Source organism: Dermacentor silvarum, chromosome 6 (assembly GCF_013339745.2).
Source record: "Dermacentor silvarum isolate Dsil-2018 chromosome 6, BIME_Dsil_1.4, whole genome shotgun sequence".
NCBI classification, from domain to species: Eukaryota; Metazoa; Arthropoda; class Arachnida; order Ixodida; family Ixodidae; genus Dermacentor; species Dermacentor silvarum.
Genome location: NC_051159.1, coordinates 30,310,454 through 30,332,896, shown reverse-complemented (window position 1 = coordinate 30,332,896; position 22,443 = coordinate 30,310,454). Strand labels below are relative to the sequence as shown.

General features: G+C 46.3%; 1 protein-coding gene across 2 annotated transcripts in view; it reads right to left on the bottom strand.

Annotated features, from left to right (window-relative positions):
* The window catches only part of LOC119455377 (ankyrin repeat and SAM domain-containing protein 3), a 68,626-nt gene that overhangs the window by 27,429 nt on the left and 18,754 nt on the right, over positions 1 to 22,443 (bottom strand). For both annotated transcript variants that reach the window (XM_037716767.2, XM_037716768.2), the window contains exons 2-6: positions 17,203 to 17,398; positions 8,838 to 8,959; positions 2,593 to 2,674; positions 2,142 to 2,226; positions 1,157 to 1,240 (exon numbers count right to left, since the gene is read on the bottom strand). In XM_037716767.2, the coding sequence (XP_037572695.1) occupies positions 1,157 to 1,240; positions 2,142 to 2,226; positions 2,593 to 2,674; positions 8,838 to 8,959; positions 17,203 to 17,398 (569 nt within the window). The remainder of the gene's footprint in view (positions 1 to 1,156; positions 1,241 to 2,141; positions 2,227 to 2,592; positions 2,675 to 8,837; positions 8,960 to 17,202; positions 17,399 to 22,443) is intronic.

Genomic DNA, 22,443 nt, shown 5'->3' with positions numbered 1-22,443 from the left:
GCATTATAACCAGTATTTCGTCTCACGTGGCTGCACTGTAAGCGGTATGCGTATACATGGAGTTCTATGGGAGGGTAAACGGGAGTCGGAAAAGGCCGCACTGTAGCCAGTTCTTCACTATAAACGGTTACGTTATAAGTGATCTATACTGTAAATGCTTTTTACGTGCATGTGCCCGAGTGAGTTCACCTCTCTTTAATTTGTGTTTTAATTGTGTTTCGATGATACGAATTTCGGCTAATACGAATATTTTTCGTGACCCTGTGAGATTCGTATCATCGAGGTTCCACTGTAATTATTGCACAAGTGTCTGATGCAGAGCGAAATCTTCGCGCTACGGTTCGCGAAAACCTGACCGGCACTTCTATGGCCACCTGCTCTTCTTCGTCGCTTGACGCGGAACTGTAAGCGGTAATATTTCTTGCCAAGTTGGAATGGTCCTCGTCTTCAGACGTGTACTCATCGCTGGTAGAGGCACCAGAACTCGAATCCATGCTCGCGATGGCGGCGTCGGCGCGCTTCGAATGACCGCGGCCGGCCGGCTGGCTATCCGACGAGGGTGTCATGAAGTCACGCCTTCCAACTCCCGCGGGTCGGGCGGCAAGGCGCACGCTCACAAAAACGACAAAAATAAAGCCATCGGCTCAAAAATGAGCTAAGTGACCACTTCGTTTCGGTGTAATCACACACTGAGGATTCATTTTCAGCATTTTCGTAAAATTTTCAGATTTTGTGTCCATATCCCTTTAAGCAGGGCAACTATGTCCTAATTTACCTCTAGATGGCTACTGCAATATATAGTTGAATTGAATTCTGGGGTATTATGTGCCAAACCCATGATATGATTATGAGGCACACTGTAGTGGGGGACTCTGGATTAATTTTGACCACCAGGGGGATCTTTAGCGTGCCCCTAACGCACGGGACACGGGCGTTATTGCATTTCGCCCACATCGAAATATGGCCACTGTGGCCGGGATTTGATCCCATGACCTTGTGCTTAGCAGTGCAACAACATAGCTGCTAAGCCACCACAGGTAGAGCAATGCAGTACTATTGAAACATGCTCGATGGCCCTTGTTTTTTTCTGCAAAGCTTTCTTGTGTGAAAGCGCAATTCTCGAAAAAAAAAAATATGAGACGGAGCTCTCTCTTACTAGGACGTGGCGATGTTCCTTCCACCGTTAAATTGGCACAACGACGAACCAGACTCTCTAATTCAGGGGACCTCCTGGCTCGACCTGCAGGTGCAATCAGTTGCAGATTAGCTTTACTACCATTATCATCATGAACCATCTATCTTTATGTTCATGGCTGGATGAAAGCCTCTTCCAGTGATTTATTATAGTTACAGAATGGGTGCCAAGAGAACGGAAGCCAATTTATGACAGCAGAGAATTAGGTGATGTTATGAGATTAGGAAATTTGCCGGTACAACTTCGAATCAGCCAGCACAAGAAGGGTAATAAAGATCACTGGTAGAGTTTTACTACAATACGCAGTTAAGTCCTAGGAAATCGTGTCTGTCTACAAATAATGCATGCAATATAACAGCATCCTCGTTATGCCAAATTTTAGTGGCTGTCACAGGCAAATGGCAAGATACACCCAAACGTTAGGGAACACAAATTCCATTGTGGGCCGTTCGCGGTCTTTTGTGCTCGCTTCGCTTTCATTTTTATGCATGGCAGTTTGCATCCCCCATCGCTTGGGGCACCCTAATCTAAAACTCTCTAACAGCATCATTTACATGTACTTAAGCAGCTAGACATTGTTGATAGCCAGCACTAATCACCTCCATGACATTAGCAAATGTCAAAGTAATCTCAGAGAGAATAGCATGATTTGGCTTAATGGGTTCATCACTATCGCACTGGTAGCAGACATTGGTAAAGAGGAGGAAATGGCAGAGAGCTTGGAACCAAGCTCTCTTCTCATGCGGCAGGCGTCTGGTTAAAGAAGATATTGGTCATTCAGACGCTATTCTTTTGATGCACTTGATTCTGTACCCACCAAAGATTAGCAATGCTTGTGCCTACGGAATGGTAGTAACGGTCACACGCAGTGATGGCAATTCAAGAAGGAAAATAGAGCTTGTTTGACCATGCAGTCAGCAGATAAAAATCATTATTGATACCTTACCACATGGTGATGTTATGGGAATATTGGTCTGTCGGGCAGGGTGTAAAGTGTTCCCATTCGTTGTTGCTTGTGAGAACCTTGAGCCCTGCAAGCAAGCAGAAAGAAATGGCAATGTCAATGCACTTATTACAACCAGCATTAAAATGAAAGCTTTACTTTGGGCACTCTTATATAAGTACATTGCCACATAAAAATTGCTTTGCTTGTCGGCCACTGAAGCAACATTGATGATGTTTGCTGACTTAAAAGAAAAGAGCTGAAATCTGTCGACTGCTGGGAGCAAATTTTTGCATTTATATCGAAAGGTGCATTTCCATGCTTCTATCATGTGTGTTCGCTGCACTTAAATGAGCTTCAAATTTGAATGCATAAAAATTCCCTGGTTTTTTAGGATTTCAGCTATGAATAATTTTTTTTTATTTACAAAAAAAAAAAAACACAAGAGACTCACGGCATTCAGAAGGATCTCCACCACACTGTCATGGTTCTGGTCTGTGGCTATGCTCAAAGGACTGTGCCCACTGAAGTGCTCTCTGAAATTGAAAAATGCACAGTTCATCATCATAAAACAGATAGAGGTTCCTGCAGGCAATGGCTTATCCCGCAATTTCTGCCGAGTCTGTGCCCGGACCTCTGCCCTTTAATCAAGGGAGGTCAACCTGGGCCACGAGTACCACTGGTGGCACAGAACTCGCCACCTACCAATCTCCTATTATACTACTGTCCACAGCCAGGACATAAGTTACTATGAAATCCTAAATGAAATAATGGCTCATAGGTAATCAGACACCCATCACAGGTAATCATTTTTCACTGTATTCATGTCAAATTGCACTTTACTTGGTTTGATCCAAGGCATCTACCACTGGTTTGCAACACTTTTGCACTTGCCACTCCAGCTCAGTCGGTGCCTACAAAAGCAGCACACAGTGTAAACCATGTAGCTTTGTAGTAGCACTGCATAAAAAGACAAGTACTCATTGTGGTTGTTGTGATGTTCTGCTGCTGAACAGAAGGTTAGAGGTTTGATTCCAGGCTACAGTGGCTTCGTTTCAATGGGGGCAGAATGCAAAGATATTAACAACCAACCCCGGTTGCTATGCAAGAATGCATTTAGCATGCCTTGGGGGGTGATTTTTTATGGCAATATGTTGCACTATGTGTTATGGGTGGCACTCCCGTTCCCACCGTGCCTTACCCATACATGGGAGCCAACCAATACTTCGAGTTCCATTGCCTCGAGGACCAGTTCGGAACAATGTGCAGTATCTGTGACTGCCTGTGGACGAGGCACAGCACCACAATGACAGCATGACAGCATGACAATGACAGCATGCACAATGACATTCTTCCTTCATGACAGCTAGTGTCTGCAAACACTAGCTGTCATGAGAGAAGAATGCGAGGATGCTCCCCTTGCCACCCGTACCACCGCTAGCAATACCAGTACGAGTACTGCAAATCATACCACCGTGCAGTCATTACTGCTGTGTTAGGCTGCACCATCTTTGGGATCAGCCCATGAAAACGGTTGGACACGAAAAATTGCCCAGTTAGTTCTCAAAGAAAGCTAAACGCTTTAAAACACTTCTGTAAGGCACTTTGGGATGCACGACAAAGGGCATCAGCTTGTATAAATTAATCCAGAGCCCTTCACTACAGCATGTTGTACCTGTGTTGCCTAGAGAGACATTAAACACGATCAATGAACCAGTCAAACAATCAAGCAACCACTAAATCAACCAGTCAAGTAGTTAATCAGTCAACAAAAGAGACAACTTTCAACTCTCTGAAAGCACACTATACTGGGGCAAGCTATACAGTAGGAATAACTTGCCACTGTAAAAAAGAAAAAGAAAATTTTACTTGTCCCAGCTCCAGTCATTGAAAGCCTGTTAAAACTTTGATGACATCAATCTCAAATGCTTGAATGATAGGCTTGTGCAAATAGTGCTTTTTTGGTTCGAAGCGAATACTTCGAATAGTAGCAAGTAATAAAAAAAAAAACGGCAGAGGGCTAAAGTCTGGGATTTATTCAAGGAAAGTAAACAACTTGATTATTTACGAAAATCTACAAATTTTCGTGCAAAAATACTAGCTGTTCCACATGCTCAGGTTTGAGGTGCTCCCTTCTGCAGCTTAAAACAGCTCCTGCAATGGAAAAAAGCCTTTCACTTCTTGTCTGGGTGGCTGGTATCAAAGGATACCTACGGGCAGCTGCAACTAGGGTTGGGTAAAGGTGGCTGCCCTTGCTTTTCCACCACACAAGGGGGTCTTCGGACTGGGAGAGAAGGGGGGCCTTAAAATACCCAGCAACCTCATCCGAGATTGTACGGCTTGACTGATGATGTGCATGCGAACTGAAGTGTGTAAAAGCACTCCACACAGAGTTCCCTGATGGGTCTGCAGAGCAGGCGCTGTTCTCACTTGTTGCTATACCATGTTAATCAACTGGCACAGCCTCTTCAGCTGCCGTTGTGAGTAGAGTTAACGCCCATTGCTTTGGGGGTCGTTCAGCATAACAGACATCTTTGTATCTAGGATCAACCAACATTGCCAATGCAGGAAGGCGTGACATCTTGATATCAGGGAACCTCGTCTTGATGCTACGTAAAAGGCTTGAGGCCTCACCACTTTCAAAAACATGTTCAGCTAGAACCACCTCGGTACACTGCAACAGGGGAATGACTTGTGACAGCGTGGGATATCTGTCCCCAAACAGTGCAGTTGTGGCATGGTCAAGTGACTTCAAGACTTGCACTGCTGCATTCATAAGCTTCCACTCACTTGCATTCAAGTGTGGAACTGCGTCAGATTCTGAAAGTTCTACAGTGATGACCGTACGGAGCTTCACGAGCCTGGCCATCATGGCATGCTCACTGTTCCACCGCGTCGGGGCGTCTTGTATAACCTCGAGAGGGTCCAGCTGCATGTTCCTCTGAATTTCCTGAAGCCGTCCTCGGGCCTTGGCACTCCGTTTGTCTCTAGCCACAATCGCTCTGGCTTTAGCACAGAGCTGCAAAATCCCTGACACTTCTCTTTTGGCATCACTGACACATAACTGAAAGGTGCGTCCGAAACACTGCACACCATTCCAGGACGACCGTGCTACTGCAGAAGTTCCTTCAATTATCTGTAACAACGAAGATCGGCACAGTATCGTGGGCTGGAAGTTCCCACTCTTCGATGACACCTGCGATCAATAGCTCCAGGTTTGCTGCAGTGTGAGAGTCTGTCATCTCCATGCAAGCCAATGCATGCACGTGTTACACGAAGTCACTGTCCATGACGTGACAAGTTACACAAACATAGCTGTCATTTGCCTGCGATATCCAATCATCAGTTGTGATTGAAAGCAACTCAACTCCGCTTGAAAAAAAACAAATGTCCCCGAGCTTTTTTTTTCACCTTCTCTTTGCTTGATGCGTAGAGGTCTGGAATAATGGCTCTCGAGAACGTTGTCCGAGACAGCACGGCATAATCTGGCATAGCGAACTTCATCATGTCGAGGAAACTCGGTTCTTCGACAACGTTGTAGAGGTGCATACCACGAGCTACGAAGCGAGCTATAATTTTTGTCATCTGCTAGGCTTTTGGGGCCGACGCTTTCATTTTCGGCTTGAAACTGTCGGCTATGGATGGCTGTTGACCACTTGCCTTGCTTGCCCCCTTGAGCTTGGATGGCTTTTTGCGTGCATCCCGCTTCTCTTGGTAGCCCTTGTGCAAGTCCGGGTGTCTCCTTAAATGCATTGCTAGAGTTGTTGTCGTATTTGTCGGGGTCTTCAGGACTGCCTTGCATTTAAGTCATCGAGCTTCGGTTCCCGGTGCAATCTTTACAAAAAAGTTCCAAATCGGATTGCTGGCCGCATGCAAGTCCCCCATGGCGCTCTCCGGAGTGGTCCAAGGTGGCCGGGATTGATCAAATGCCGCCACAGCAGAGGCAGAGTCGCCCACTAAACGCAATCGACCACACCACCACGCCGACGAAATGTGTTCTTGTACGCCTTTGTTCTGAGTATAGTTCTGTTTTCCTGGCTTGGTTTGGATTGGATTGGGAAAAGTACTACTGAATCCAAAACCGAAACTTCCGAAAACGCCTTCTCCCTGCCGCGTGTGGCTATTCGTTCGAGCCGAATACTTCGAAATTTCCGAATAACAAAATTCGAATCGAAGCGAATATCAAATAGTGCATTATTCGTTCAACTATTCGAAAATATCGAATATTCGCACAAGCCTATTGAATGATGGCTACAATATTGCAGCTGGATCTCGTAATATGCTTCTTCTTGTAAGCCTTCCCCATATTACATAGCCTCTGGTAGCTGGACACAAGCAAAACGTCTTTTTTCTCGCTTTCCAACAGAACCTCTGTCGCCACTGACCAAATCCAATGTTGGTTGGACTGAAAATTATTGTGACCACGGTTGTTGCGCTGTAGTATGCAAAGCTAGACTGCCGTTTAAGTGGGAGATAACTGAAGCAGCAGACTTGCAGTGTTTAGCAGATAGCTAGGTCTGAGAGTATACCAGGTAGCTCTAGCTACCTGACAAGAAATATGCTTTACTGAAAATTCACATACATGTGCCACTTTTCTCAGTTGTATTAAGATTGCTTGGCCACTGAAAACAGCACACAGAAAGCACCAATTTGAACACCAAACATATACTAGGAGACCCACAGGGCAATTATGTAAGCACAACCAACCATTTATTTTATTTATGCATGCTTGTTGCCCAATATGTGTGTCGTACTTATCTTTGTGCATCTTGTGTAATGAAGCATGCCTTCAAATGTTGCGCCTGTGTACATGGTATTATGTCATCTGTGTATTTTCCACATGTGTGTGATTGTTCATCTTAGGCCACATTGCAACCTTGTGTACCTGTTTGGACCCAGTATAGTGGTGCAACTTGTCCTCACCTTCTGACTCTCTACATTCCAGTGTGTCTTAGTGCATTCCTCATTTACTCCCTTTAGCTAACTACAGTGTAGACCGCTTATAACGTAAGTCGCCGGACTCGCGAATATCCGCACTATAACCAAAACAACTATTTTATTGCGATAATGGACACTCCAGGCGTATTTCTGCCGTCGCTGTCACCATGTTCTAGGTTCCGTATTCGCTTACTAAATAAATTAACAAGCATGGTGTCACGCACGCACAAGCAAACATCTCACTCGTTGACCGCGGAAACGAACTGTCAAACGCTCGAGTGACGAAGCGCGGCAAGCGAATTGACCTTCGTGCTAACATGCCTCTCGCTTCAACGCAACCTATAAGCGGCGAAAACACGGCGCATGGCGGACTTTCCCCGTCGCAGATTGCTTTCAAGATAGGGCCAAGGCGATCGTATCGCCGAAGTCGATCGTTGCAGATTACGTCCTGCTTCGGTCCACTGAAACCGTTCCACATTGCTTTGCTGGCGAAAATCCTCTCCTTCTCTTTGCGCCAGTCCCGAACACAAGTTTCGGATTCTCCGAACGCCCGTGATGCGGCCCGATTTTTGTCCATCTCCGCACACATGATCACTTTCCTTTTAAATGCGGCATCATGATGAACTCGGTACTTCATGCTGATAGAGCAGACGCAGAGAACGTGAAAACAGACGGTAGACTTTTGCCTAAATACGTGTACTGCAGCACATGGAGGAAGCTACGGTAGCTAGGCTCGACACGCGTGCGAGGCGGCCATTTTGAAATGCCAACGGCTATATGGTAACGCAGATTTAGGGTCTTACTCGATTCTAACGCGCACAAAATTTTTGGACCTGTTCTATCGGAAAAAAGTGCACGTTAGATTCGAGTAAATACGGTATTTGTGACTTGAGGGGAGCGTTTGCCGTCTAGGTTTACTGCCGAACTTCCAGGCAGCCGCACTGTAGCAGGTATTTTGTGTCCCGAAACTGCACTATAAGCGATACGCGTATACATAGAGTGCTATGGGAAAATTAACGGGAGTCTGAAAAGACAGTATTATATCTGGTCCTGCACTATAAGCAGTTACGTTATATGTGGTCTATACGGTATGTTTACTGAATCTGTGACGTTTCTTCCTCTCTTACAATATTTTTTTTTATATGGTAAATCAGTCTACAGAAGCCCGCAAGGTTGAGGAAAGTTCACGAAAGGGAAAAATTGTCATCCACCCAACTTGTAGTATGAAATTAAAAGGACACCCATACGGGTTTCTCAAAAAAGTTCTCCTAATCTGGATGCATCATTCAGAGGTTGCAAGTTGAGCTCCTACCAGTGGCAAGTTTTTGTTTCTTCCAACTTCATTTTAATTCCGGCTGCAGCCGCCACATTCAGATGCGGACGGAATGCAAAAGCGCTCATGTATTGTGCTTAGAGCGCACGTTATACGGAATCCCAGATGGTCAAAATTAATCCGGAGCACTTCCCTATTGCACTGCTCATAAATCACAATGTCACTTCGAGAGATTAAACACCATAATGAAATTTAATATGCCATTTTAATTTCCCTTTAACTTCACTGAGAACAAGAAGCTGACCGCAAATTCAACCACTTTTCATATTTACTTTTGACATTTCAATAAAATTGTTTCATCTGGGGCCACGTCTGTCTTGTTCCTGCCTTACACATACTCAACCAAGTCCTGTGCTAGTTTCCCTAGTAACAAACAGCCAACGAGCCCAACTCATAACCTTGCTCACAGAGTGCTTCATTCTTCTTACACGCAGTTGATGTTGGCTCCAAGGTCGACTAGAAGTTGCACCACCGCAACGTGGCCTAAGGCAGCAGCATGGAACAGAGCCGTGCGGTCTTCGTGGTCCCTCAGCTCAAGGTCAGCACCGTGCTGGAAAGGTGGGCACCAGTGAATGTCATTCATCTGTCACATGCATACTCAAATGCTCATCATCAGTCCCCCGCCCCCTTTTCTATACTCCATTTCATAGTACCTAGCAGGCAATGCTACAGAACCTATGCATAAACATTTGCTCACTGTTTATTACACGCAGTCGTGCAGAATAGGAGCATCAGAGTGAATAAACATTTTACTTTACTGCTACTTGATACTTCCCTGCTGAACCAGCTTAGCTTCAAAAGTGGCAATGGCAATAATGATGATGGTGGATTGTGTACTTTGTAAAACAAAGTGATCATGTAACTCCACTCAAGTACTTGATCAAAATTTTTTGTCTATTGCAAATTAACTGTCTAGTTTACACATTCACTGCCAAATATATCAACGGTGGGCGACAGCATTTATTGTCCCTGTAAAATGGACCTCTTTCCTATAGTGCCAATGGGATGTCTTTGCAAAAGAAGGAACACAGAAAAAAATTATTGCTGCTTTCGATTCCAAGAATGCTGTCACTACCTCTCTTGAGTTTCAAAATGTATGCAAGGGTGCACGATTAGTGCATGACCAGACACACCTGAGAAATATGGCGTGTCACAGAACTGGTCAGTCATGACAGACGTTCACAAGATGGAGACAAAGTGACCACCAGAGGTCAAACAAGAGCACCCTCAGTCAGGAGCCAACAATTTAATAAATGAGATAAACAGGTCTAGAGGGTCCTGATAAAGTGAAGTTCCCTCGTCAAAACATAGGCTTTGACTGAGGCTTCTTATTCGACCATTGTCAATAAATACCAGTGAATCATGACGCACAAGGCCCAGGACCTCAACGCATATTGCCGCAGTTAATTGGTGTTAATTGCTCAAGGCAGTAGAAGTCTGAGGCAGGCAAGTTGGTCAACACTCATCTTAACAACGATGCAGAGCGGCAAAAGAAGCACTAAAGCGGAACAACAAATGACGATGAGATAGTGCCTGTCCTCCATGTCCTTCGTTGTCTATTGTTTCTTTGTTGTGCTTTGTTTTCCATCATAGAACTGCTTAAAGGGACACTAAATTAGCTTACACTAAGTATTCTTTCAAAATTCAATTTTCTTTATTTTCAGGACACTAGGTGATTAGAAGAGAAAATTTAACCATGGTCAAGCTCCCATTTTCTTATTTTGCCCGAAAACCGCAGCACCAGTGCATCAGTGAGACATAAAGAATTTCAGTATTTACTATTTTTGTTTTCTTATTTTCTTTGTTGCATTTGGGCCATCGTGGCTCAGTGGAAGTTCTTGATGCTTGCTAAGTTCAGTTGCTGAATGTATTAGAAGACAACCGAGTCCATCTGCACCAAAAAACACTTAACGAGGCACGAGCAGACGGCGACTTGGTAAGGAAACTTCAAGATTGTGTTGCCAACCTGTCTTTCATTTTACCACAGAAGTGTATTATGTCGAGAGGTCTACTGCAGACTTCTGTTCCATGAAAATTACGTCATGGCCTGACATGACAACCCTAAGCATGCTTGCTTCAGGCCGAGTGGGCAGCTATTTCAGACCCATTTGCCGCCTTTGTGGGATGTGAATGGTGTTGTAGACTCTTACTACCCTTTATCTCAAATCAGCAACGAAGTCTGGATGTAATTCAATAGTATTCTTGAGACTGGCTCTCAATAACAGGCCTTGAAAGCCTAGCTTATGTACACACCAAAGAGATTTTTAAAAAGCGTGACGCACATGTTGCTTGATCACCACGTCACTGGCATGGATTGGCGTGGCTACAGACAGTATCTACACTCTTCATTCGTGGTAGCTCGCACCTTAAAACGATTGAACACTCATCGATGCACACAAACGCACGAATGCATCAAGATCTGAATACACACAATGGTGCAAAAGAAAAAGCCTCAGCACTATTGCAAAAAACTTAAAAATGCGAACATGGAATGTATACTGTTCTGACCCTTTCGGCTCTGGTTTGTTGGAGAAAGTGTGCCTTTCAAGATGATTGAAACGCTCATTCTCCAACACACGAAGGCGTCAGAATGCTTCACTAAACTTCTCAGCTCATAAAGGCACCCTTGACAATCGACCCGGATGGCATGGGAGCTACAGAAATCTTACATATTCAGTTTCTATGTCTGATTTCTAAGCCACATGAAGGCACCTGGCTAAGTGGTAGCATGGACAAGTCATGAAAATGCGACGCATCAACAGCAAAAAGCTTCGCGGACCATGTCAGGTAGCACTGCCAGAGGAACCGCTGGGCAGAGGGCCTTTAAAAAAAGCTTAGAAACACTGTGGTCATGCTAATCGCATGACAAAAGACAAAGTGACCAAGTCTTGCATGTTTGAGGATTGTTCAGCATTGTTCGCTTATCTCCTGTGGTAGCTAGCTTCTGGCAAGGTCACCATTGCAGCAAAGGGGATGAACCACAGATGACTGCCCTTCCCAGTCAGCATTGTTCCTAATCTCCGGTTTTCTCCATTGTCTCCAATGGTGACCACGATTTTTACCGTGGTCCCCAATGGTGGTGGCAGCAGTGGGCTATCTTTTGATGTTCTGAAAAAAAAAATAGTAAATCATAATAATAACAGGGGTGGATTTTCTTTCGGGGGTGAGGCTCCTCTTGAAATATTATATGTAAAAAAAAATGAATTACTTTCCTTGTTCTCGCAATGGTCACCGGTTTCCACTACTACAGTCACCTAGTTTGGCTCATAAATCTAATAGCTCTTAGTTTTTTACGTCTGTCCTTAATTTTCCTTACCAAGTCTCCCCTCATAATAAGAGTGCCTTTGGTATTACGTACAGTTAAACCTGCTCCTAACGAACCTCCATATAATGAATTCCTGGATATAATGAAGTTTTTCTATTCCCCACCGTTACTCCATAGAAGCACATGTATTTGAGACCTCTACGTAACGAAGTGGCAGCGGGAGACCCCCTTGATATAACGAATTTTCCCCACCAACAACCTAGAGATTTCGCCCCAAAGGCGGGCGAGGCGGGTCATGCGCGAGGCGGGCCGGCATCCCTCGACCCGGCGATCTTGGCGCCGCGGATGTGACCTTTCCCCCTCCCATCATTCAAACCTGATCCCGCCGCTTGCAGCAGCTGGCCTAGCCCGCCAAGCCGGCACTCTCCTTTTCCAGTTGATGTTGCCGAAAGAAAAACGAACATTTTTTTTTTTTTTCAACGCGCTGGCAGCGCCACTCTTTGGTTAGCTTCACTTCACTAACCTGACACTAGGTGACACTATACGACACTACGACACCATCATGTCGCTCGCTCTGCGTTTCCGACGCCTCGCACTTATGCGAAACGACACGCGTCCACGCATCCAGTACCTGGTGTGACATTCCAAGGATGAGTGCTTCGACGAAAACGGAAAACGGGTGCGCATTACAATCGAGGGCGCTTTAGAATCGAGTAAATACGATAAGAGTTTCTTTTTCGAATTTTCATGCCGAACCTACATATAACGAAATCATCTTTATAACAAAATTTTTCAGGAATTTGTCAATTTCGTTATATCCAGGTTTAACTGTATATCAAGATAATTTACTAATGCAGTGCAAGCTACTTTTCTCTTTTGTGGCTCTTCAAAGTATTGCAAGCACAGAACCTCAACATGGTGAAATAGCACAGATGACAGAACGAGTGAAACAGACAAGACAAAGTGATGTCTTGTCTGTTTCACTTGTCCCGTCGTCTGCGCTGTTTCGCCATGTTAAACTAGTAAACCAAGGGTACTGTTCTGGATATCGCCGAATTCCACCATATTGTCAAATTCTGTAATGGCAGCGCTTTGAGCTAATCAGAGAGGTCCTCTGAAGCAATCAGAGCTGAGAAGATTTCATTTAATTTCATTTGATTTCCTTAAAGACCTCGCGGGGGGGGGGGGGTATTACATAAGGGGTGGGTTACAGAAGTATGTAAAAAAATGTTGTCACATGGTTTTATAGTGAAAGAGGATTAGCTACATTTGCTGCGAAGGTGGAAGGGCAGGTGATAAGAACAATGTTGTAGAAAAGGCCGTTCCAGTCTCTGGCTGCTCTGGGAAAAAAAAGATGCAGGGAATGTTTTAGTGCAGGCAAGTGGACGATGAACCTGCAATTCATGACTAGTGCAATGAGGTATTTAAGCGGCAGGGATTATGTAAGGCTCGCGATTAAGTGTAGAATGAAATAATTTATGGAAAAGGGAGAGGGTGGCAACACGGCAGCAGAAAGAGAGCAGCAATAAATCGCATTGTGCTTTTAATGCAGAAACACTGATGTTATAGAAATATGAAGAATGAATAAACCAACTTCATGGGGACTACAGATGGGGGATGCATACTCTAGTTTTGATTGGACTAATGACTTATAAGCAGCAAGAAGTTTTACATGTTTTAGTGTGCAGCGCAGATGACATTTAAGGAAACCCAACGTGTGTTCCCCAACAGATCGTTAGATAAGGTAACACCAAGGTATTTGCAAGTACAGTGTAGACCGTTTATAATGTAAGTCGCCGGAGTCGTGAATATCTGCACTATAAGCGGTACCGCACTATAACAAAAAGAGCGATTTTCAAGCCCTGCACGTATGCAAAACATGTAGACCAAGCAGCCGCGCGTATCCGAGAATCAAAGCGTGCGACTGGGAGTTTTGCATCCGTTTAAATTTACGAACGTTGAAAGGTTAATGTCCAAGTACCCAAGATCTTCGCATGAAGCAGACAAAGTAATAATTTTAAAAAATGTCTGTTTCGCCCGAAAGGCAAAGCATCAATTGCGATAGCAAATTGGTAGAGAGCTATAAGGAATAGGGATAGTAGTTTTATCGGCTGCATAAACTTGACACATTCGCTTACTAACTGAATTAACAAGCGTGTTGTCAACGCACACAAGCAAACATGAATAGACTCGATGACCACAGACAACCACTGTCAAAACGCGGGCGTGGGGAAACGCGGCCGCCGCAGCGAGAGAAGGTGCGTGCGGTCTATCGCTCTATCGCTTCAACGGAAACTGAACAGCGTAAGCACAGCGCATTCAAAGGTCAGAGCCGTGTGGAGAGGGCTTTCAAGATACGGTGCGCGCGACAACACCAACAGCCGGCACAGGCGCGAACGCATTTGTTGGCAGAGTAGAAGCCGCCCCACCCCCTCCCTGCCTCCCGTGCTGCCTTCACGCTTTGCTCCTTTCGCGTGGGAGATTGCATCGCCAGTTCCCCTTGCGCCCGGTTGCAAGATACGCAGTTGGTGCCGCAGCGAAGCGTCGCCCCCCCTCCCTCCCTTATTCCCATACCCCCACGGCCTTTCACGCGATAGAAGTCACGTTTGCCCTCTACCTGACGGTCTTTATCAATTCGAAAGTGATGCCTTTCGGTCTACGTAACGCTCCTGCCACTTTTGAACGCACGATGGACTCCCTTCTTCATGGCTTCAAATGGTCCACGTGCCTGTGCTACTTAGACGACGTTATAGTATTCTCCCCAACGTTCGCTACACACACTTGGAGCGCCTCTCAGCAGTTCTGGACGTTTTTCGTCGAGCCGGTCTACAACTCAACGCATCGAAGTGCCAATTCGGCCGTCGCCAGATTACTGTCCTTGGACATCTCGTTGACGCGCACGGAGTGCAACCGGACCCAGGCAAGATCCATGCTGTTACGCACTTCCCTGTTCCGAAGTGTGTCAAAGATGTGCGGAGCTTCGTCGGCCTTTGTTCGTACTTCCGCCGTTTCGTGAAAAATTTCGCGGCAATAGCACGACCACTAATGGAGCTTTTGAAAAAAGACACCCCTTTCCAGTGGGGCGATAACGAGGCCTCTGCGTTCTCACATCTAATCGACCTCCTCACAACGCCTCCCGTTCTGGCCCATTTCGATCCTTCTGCACCTACCGAAGTCCGTACTGATGCCAGCGGCCACGGAATTGGCGCAGTACTGGCACAATGCCAGCACAGCAGCGACCGTGTTATCACTTACGCCAGCAGGCTCCTTTCACCCTCCGAGCGCAACTATTCCATCACTGAGCGTGAGTGTCTGGCCCTAGTTTGGGCGGTTGCGAAGTTCCGTCCATACTTATATGGCCGGCCCTTTTCCGCTGTCACAGACCACCACGCGCTTTGCTGGTTATGCTCACTGAAAGATCCTACAGGAAGACTTGGTCGCTGGGCCTTATGCCTCCAAGAATATTCGTAAACTGTTACCTACAAATCCGGCCAACTACACAAGGATGCTGACTGCCTGTCTCGCTACCCGGTAGACGAGCCTGACGACGCCGACAGTAGTAACGCCAACGGTATTTTCTCTGTGTCTGACTTCGCTAACATCGCCGATGAGCAGTACCGGGACCTATCGCTGCTAGCACTCATCAAGCGTCTGCGCTCTACACCTACCGACGCCTCCGTTCGCCGATATGTCCTCCATGGCGGCATTCTGTACCGAAGGAACTTCCTCCCTGATGGATCTGATCTTCTTGTCGTGCCAAAACATCTACGACGAACTGTGCTCTTTGAGATGCATGACGCACCCACTGCAGGCCATCTCGGGGTAACCCGCACGTACGACTGCGTCCGGCGCCGCTTCTATTGGCCTGGTCTCGCTCGCTCCATCCGACGCTATGTTGCTGCCTGTGATCCCTGCCAGCGTCGGAAAACACCTCAGGTGCTACCTGCCGGTCATCTCCAGCCGATCACCGTCCCTGTGGAACCGTTCTTTCATGTTAGATTAGACCTCCTCGGCCCCTTTCCCACGTCATCTTCGGGGAACAAATGGGTAGCCGTCGCAACTGATTACGCCACCCGATACTCTATCACGCGGGCTCTCCCTACCAGTTGCGCCACTGACGTCGCGGACTTTCTCTTGCGTGACATTACCTTGGTTCATGGCGCCCCGCGACAGCTGCTTACTGACCGTGGTCGCAACTTCCTGTTGAAAGTTATCGCCGACATTGTGCGTTCCTGCTCCACTCAACACAAGCTGACTACCTCATACCATCCTCAAACGAATGGCCTGATGGAGCAGTTAAACCGTACCCTTACCGATATGCTGTCCAAGTACGTTTCCAAGGACCACCACGACTGGGACATTGCCCTTCCTTACGTCACATTTGCGTACAATTCTTCCTGGCACGACACGGCCGGATTTTCTCCATTTTATTTACTGTACGGTCGCGAACCGACCTTGCCCCTTGATACGGCACTTCCTCCTGCTGCGATCTCAACAAGCGAGTATGCGCGCGACGCCATCGCCCTCGCCGACCATGCACGCCAGCTTGCCCGTACTCGACTGACGGCCTCGCAAACCACTCAGCAGCGTCAGTACAACGCCCGCCACCGTGACTTACAGTTTTCGCCTGGTGCGCTCGTGCTCCTGTGGTCGCCCTCTTGTCACGTCGGACTTTCAGAGAAGCTCCTTTCGCGATACACAGGGCCCTACCGCGTGCTGCGCTAGGTGACGCCTGTGACGTACGAAATTGAACCTGTGAGTTCGACCTCGCCGTCTACTCTGGCATCTAGTGATGTCGTGCACGTCAGTAGGCTCAAGGCCTACTACACTGCTTCCGAGCCCGGCCTTTAATCGCTCCGGAACGGCGCTTTTGCCTCCGGGGGTAGTGCTACGGAACAGTATTTGCCTTGACGAAGAGGCGAGCAGTGTGAAGACGACGACGAAGATTAGAGGCTACTGCGGGCTGTGGCTTCTTGGCCAAGTGCGGCGCATTTCTTTGTAAATATACTTGTATATAGCTTTTCGTCTGCGTCTTCCTACGTAACAATATTAAGACTAAAAGGGGCCAAGTACGGAACCTTGAGGTACACCAGAAGATGCTGCTGAAATAGATGGAGACAAATGGTTAGATAAAAACACAGATTGGGAATGATTGGACAAGAACTCATTGATCCAAGCTAGTACGTTAGGGTGTAAGTTTAAACAGCATAACTATAACATTAGGTGTTGGTGGAGTAATTTGTCAAAAGCCTTGGAAAAGCCAAGAAAAATGGCATCTGTCTGAAAGTCTGAAGATCTGCCAGAACATTTGTCTGAAGAGGGCAAATTTGACAATATGGCAGAATAGCACCCGTACTAGCCCAGCTCAGAACCCTCGTGCAGAAGTTCAAAACTGGCAGTGTATTTTGTGTCTGTTTCACTGATCCGTCGTCTGCACTGTTTCACAAATGTAAACCAACTGGCCCAGCTCCAAGCCCTTGTGCTGAAGCTCAAAACAACCCTCAAGACATGGATGTTGCTTACGCCACCTGGTGAAGAAGAGCAATGCACTGTTGGTGTCCATACATGGCTGCAACTATGGTGGCTGTGCGTCCGTGCCTGCCGCCGCGCAGATTCACACTAGCACCCTCCTCCAGTAGCAGCTGCAGGGCTGCCTTCTGGCCAGAGCAGGCAGCGTACATCAGGGGTGTCCAGCCACCACGATTCTGCGCATCCGCATCACTCCTGCACAAGGAAGGTATCGTGTTGATCCATGGAGGCTGTGAGCAAAGCCCGATTCACAATATGTCCTACAATGTGTCCCACAATAAAAAAAAAAAAAAATTACTCCATCTCCCACTAAAGGGAACCATGTGTGGATGCGAAGCAGCGGGGAGATGGTTAGCTTGAGCGGGAGATGGTTTCGCGGCAGCGGCATGAGCGCTCATCGCGGCGCTGCAGAGGGGAGAGAATGAGGTGCGCGCGCTCCGTCATTTTCATACCGCGAAACTACCGTGGCGCCCCCAGCAGGGTATGCAGCTGTTGCACCACCTGTCGTGCGCGCCACTCCGGATTCCTAGAGGAGTGAAAGGGGGGGAGCGTAGGAGAGGAGAGAGAGGGGGGACGCGCATGCGCTGTGGGACGCAGGAGGGACGGACAAAGCCCCCGCCATAAGCTGCTTCGCATCTAAAAAAAAAAGAAAAAAAGGCCGTCATACACATGGAGCCATGCAGAACCACCACCAAATTTCCTGCAAGGCTGTCGGTGCAATTAGAGCACCCCACACTCCCTTGAACTTTCTTGAATATTAGTCATGAATACCACTGCAAGATACTAAATGAACAATACCAAACCAACCCCTACACTTGTGACATTGCTGTCACCATCACCCTTCATGTCCTCTTCAATTTTCAGCATGCTACGATTTTCGGTACTTTAGACTGACGGTGTAGACATTTTCAAATGCTGCAACTTTTGATGGGCCCTTATGCTGTTGACATTTATCTTTCCATGCACTTCTGGTTGCAATAACAGCATCACTGTAAAGCCTTCAAATGTCATGTATAGCGGCGAATTTCCTCCTATCATTATCCAACTTAAATCTTCTGCCACCCTCGATTGCGTTTTCCCTTCCGTTGGCAACCTATTCTGCTCCAGCTGCTTTATATGTGTCACATGACCTGCTTAACAACATTACTTTATCTTTATCTCAAATAGAATATATATCTGCCACACCCTTTTGCTCTCAGTTTTTCCATTTCTTAAAGGTTAACTGTGACAGAATTTCAGTTTGGTTAAATTGTTTATTAACCAGCAGTATATACTTGCAAAGCAGCCTTGGCATACCAGCAGGGCTGGTATTGGTCTAGTTTTTTCATTACAAACAGGAGAAAAGCTTCACAGATGAAGAAAATTCACTCTGGTCCGAGGGATCAAACCCTGCATCACTGTTCTTGTGCCGGTGCAGTCCCTCAACCGACTTGGTCGACCAGCTAACCAGGAGGCTTTCAGATTGTAGGAGGATGTCACATGTCCCTTTCAGTTCTTCTACAGTACATGAAAGTGACAGACTTGAGTGGGTGCCTGTAGGTACGCTGCACCTTGCATAGTGTGCATGATACGAGGTGATTTTTGTGGAAAAGCGGAAAGGTTGGTGGAATCTCCTGCAGCCCTAGATGAAGCATAGCTTTATCGGGAGGGGGGGGGGGGGGTATTCTGTAAGAATCCACCTAGTGGACTGTCCACTTCGGCTGACGCCATTGGCACCAGCAGCACGAGCGCGAAGGAGACTGGCTGGCACTTTCGCGCTCGTGGTGCTGGAACCAATCGCAACAGCAGAAGTGGACAGTCCACTAGGTGGATTCTTACAGAATACCCCCCCTAGACATGTCTTCTCTCTCTCTTTCACTCCCCCTCCCCACGTGTAGGGCAGAAAACTGGACAAAGCCTAGCTAACCTTCCTGCCTTCCCTCTCACCCCTTCAGTAAACTTCCTCCACACTTCTGCAGAACTTATCTGCTTATTTACTGCTCATGTGCTTCTGGCTGTCATTTAATTCATTCTCATCCTACCATGTACAGCATTACAGCACTGACCGGATCAATGGATATGCACAGACTTTAAGGACTAGCAACACCTGGTGCACAGGGCCAAGCTGGCAGTGCAGGTCCACGGCTTCCTAGACTAGGGAGGCCCCCCAACTAGGACAAAGAACAGCCAGCTTGAATTATTGAATAAAGCTTATTCTCTCTCTCATCCTACCATCTGCTAGCCCCCTGGTTAGCTCAGCTGGCAAAGTAACTGAGGTGGCAAAGAAAGGTGGCAGCATCAGCTTAGATTCCTAGAACAGGACATATGCTTCCTTGACTGCAAGATTTCCTCTGTGAGCAACCAATGCAGATTGCTTTTGTAGCTTCATGCTACCAGAGTTATCATGCTACTTTCGGACGGATTACAATTTCTTTCCACTCATGGAACTTCCTCCATCTTGCCGATTTCTGCACAACTGATTTGCTTAATGTTTAACTTGCATTCTAGTTAAAACTGCATAAGAGTGGCCACTGCAAAGATACTTCTGCAAAAGCTATAGCAATAAATTTTGCAACACATGAGGACGACATTATCCTGTTTATCTTTCACTGCAGACACCTTGCTCTTTCCTATACCAAGTTCCCTTCTCACTGATTTCAACCTGCGTTCATATTTTACTGCATCCAGAAGCTTTCCGACGTAATAATTTCAAATGTCACTTACTTTTTTCTTGTTTACAAGTGTTGACAGTTCAACGAATTCTATCTGATCTCTTGAGTCAGTGTCATCACGGGGAATATTCTGTAAGAGTCCACTCGGTGAACTCTTACAGAATACCCCCCCTCCTCCCCAAATACGACTCACTGTGACACAACAGAAAATGTAGACAAGGTCTGCGATAACTTGTGTTATCTAGTGCATTCTCCCTGGCCACCTCACTTCGATTTTGTACATGCAGGCTGAATGGTGCAGTCACAAACGCAGAAAAGAGGCAGCTTTCGTGAAATTCGTTAGCGCAACCTGTTTGGGAACACTAATGCCTGGCCTTTCTTGCTAGCATATGCACTGCTCATTCATGTAATTCCATCTTACCACAGTGGGAAATAGTCATAAAAAGCAAGTCCTTCAAGTCGCCTTATCAGTGGCCTCACAAGGATCAGTTGCGACTTCACCTAATGGTCGCATGGGTGCATTGATACATCCATAGCCTTGGGAATTGGAACAATACCAGTGGGCTGTTGATTGGTGAAGAAGCGTAGAAATTGGTAAACTTCTGCATATGGGTGACTGAGTTCCCGTCACTTGAGCTGCATCAACAGGGATCTGTCTTTATCTACGACTTCTTATGTAAAGACATTTAGATCAGTGCCAAAAGAATATTCGGAAGATTGCAAGCAAGACCTGAAGAACACAATGCAAGGCATTCTATTCTCTTACCACACATCTCTGCACACTTGTAGCTCCCTGTCATACACATGAGAAGCTTGGACATGCAGGTCTGCACAACACAATTATCCAGCTGTGAGGGAAACGCTAGATATTAGGTGCGAAGCACCTTATGCACCCAGGCTGTCGACGTCTCCTGTTGTAATCGTCGTCGTAGTCACGGTAAGCAAGCGGCTCGTGAACGGGAGCATGCTTGCACCGGCTCGTGAGCGCTTGCTTGCCGCAGCAAGCAAGCGGGAGCATTGGCAAGCGGCGTGAGCGCGCTTGGCACGCGCTCACGCTACTGCTCCTGCGTTCATCATCTTCTACAGCTGGCTGTGTTGCCGCTCATCATTCCAGTGTACAATTTCACTACTCTTCTGTCGTCTTGATGGGGAAGCCGCATTTACGCGGTTATGAGCCATTGCTTAAGCCAGTATGAGCCCATTAGCGGTGCATCACTGCATGCTTCGCACCTCCCCAGGTTTCACGTCAGTGGAGCTTCATTTCGCTCAATGGGTCATTCGAGCACCGAGTTTTTTTTAACAGGATGTCAAGCTGTAAAAGGACTGCTGAACAAATGTGTCAACTGCAAGTATTTTGATGCAACAGTCTACGCTCAAGTTGAGGCACGACTACTTCAGAATCCAAATTTATTACATTAATATACAGTACTTATTACAGTACATATAGTATACAACATTAAAAACAATTATACAACAAGCCTAATCAGCAACATAGAGAAAATATAAACACACTAAACAGAACAGCGGCATGTTTTAACAATTCCACATGTAATCAATAAGGGTATTATAATAAACTACAGTATTTAACAATGACAATGCAAATGCACACATTATGCAGTAAATACACAAAAGGTGATGTAGGACTAGATTGATTCAAAGTGAACTTTCTGAATTCTGTAATACATGTGTGAGTGAGTGAGTTCCATAGTGAAAAGCACTGATTTGAACAGTTTGCTTGCTGTAGTTAGACGGACTAACTACAAGTCCAGGAACAAGTCCCCAGAACAGACATTGACAGTTAATGCCAAGACCTACAGTCACCTATACCTGTGCAGTGACGAGAGCTCCTAATTTAGAACTCACTGGCAAACTAATAGCCGAGACCTTTAGATGCACCGTGCATTTTGTGTCTCCTCAAGAGTTATATCAAACTGTTGACAGCAACAAGTGGAGCTTTCAAAGTAGTTCAAGAAAGCTAAAGACTTTGGAATCCAGACAAATTGAAATGATGTTCAAGCATACTTTACTGCTGTTCTCCGTTACACTGAAATTCTTAACTGAAGGTGCATCCTGGCTGATGGCCTCTGCCATGAGCCCTTAGTTCACTTCATGATGACTATGCTTTCGAACTACAACTGGTCAATGCCGAAGAACTGTTGAATGTCCTAATCAAAGTACAAACAATTCTGAATTGTCTTCCTCTGACGTTCACTCATAACAAAGGTTTATGAAAGAACTGACAGTACTACCTCCATTGACTTATTGAAATGCTTTTAACCAATTTTAATCAATGTCGGAAAATTTGAAGCTACTAGGGGAGAGTAGAGAAGGCTTTGAAGGAGTTTTGGACACAATGAAATAAAGTTTCAGAGTTAAGCTGTCAAAGCAAGGTGCACAAAGCATCAGCAGACGACACTATGACGCAGACACAGTTCTCATCGACAACAGCAAGACATCAAGGAACTGCACCCTGGACAAGACAAGGTTTGTTCATGTACTGTGCGGCTTCCAAGCAAAGGATGTCATGAAAAGACTGGTGCCTTGCTTCTACCACTTTGAAGCACGGTATCACGGTACCGAGCGTGGTAG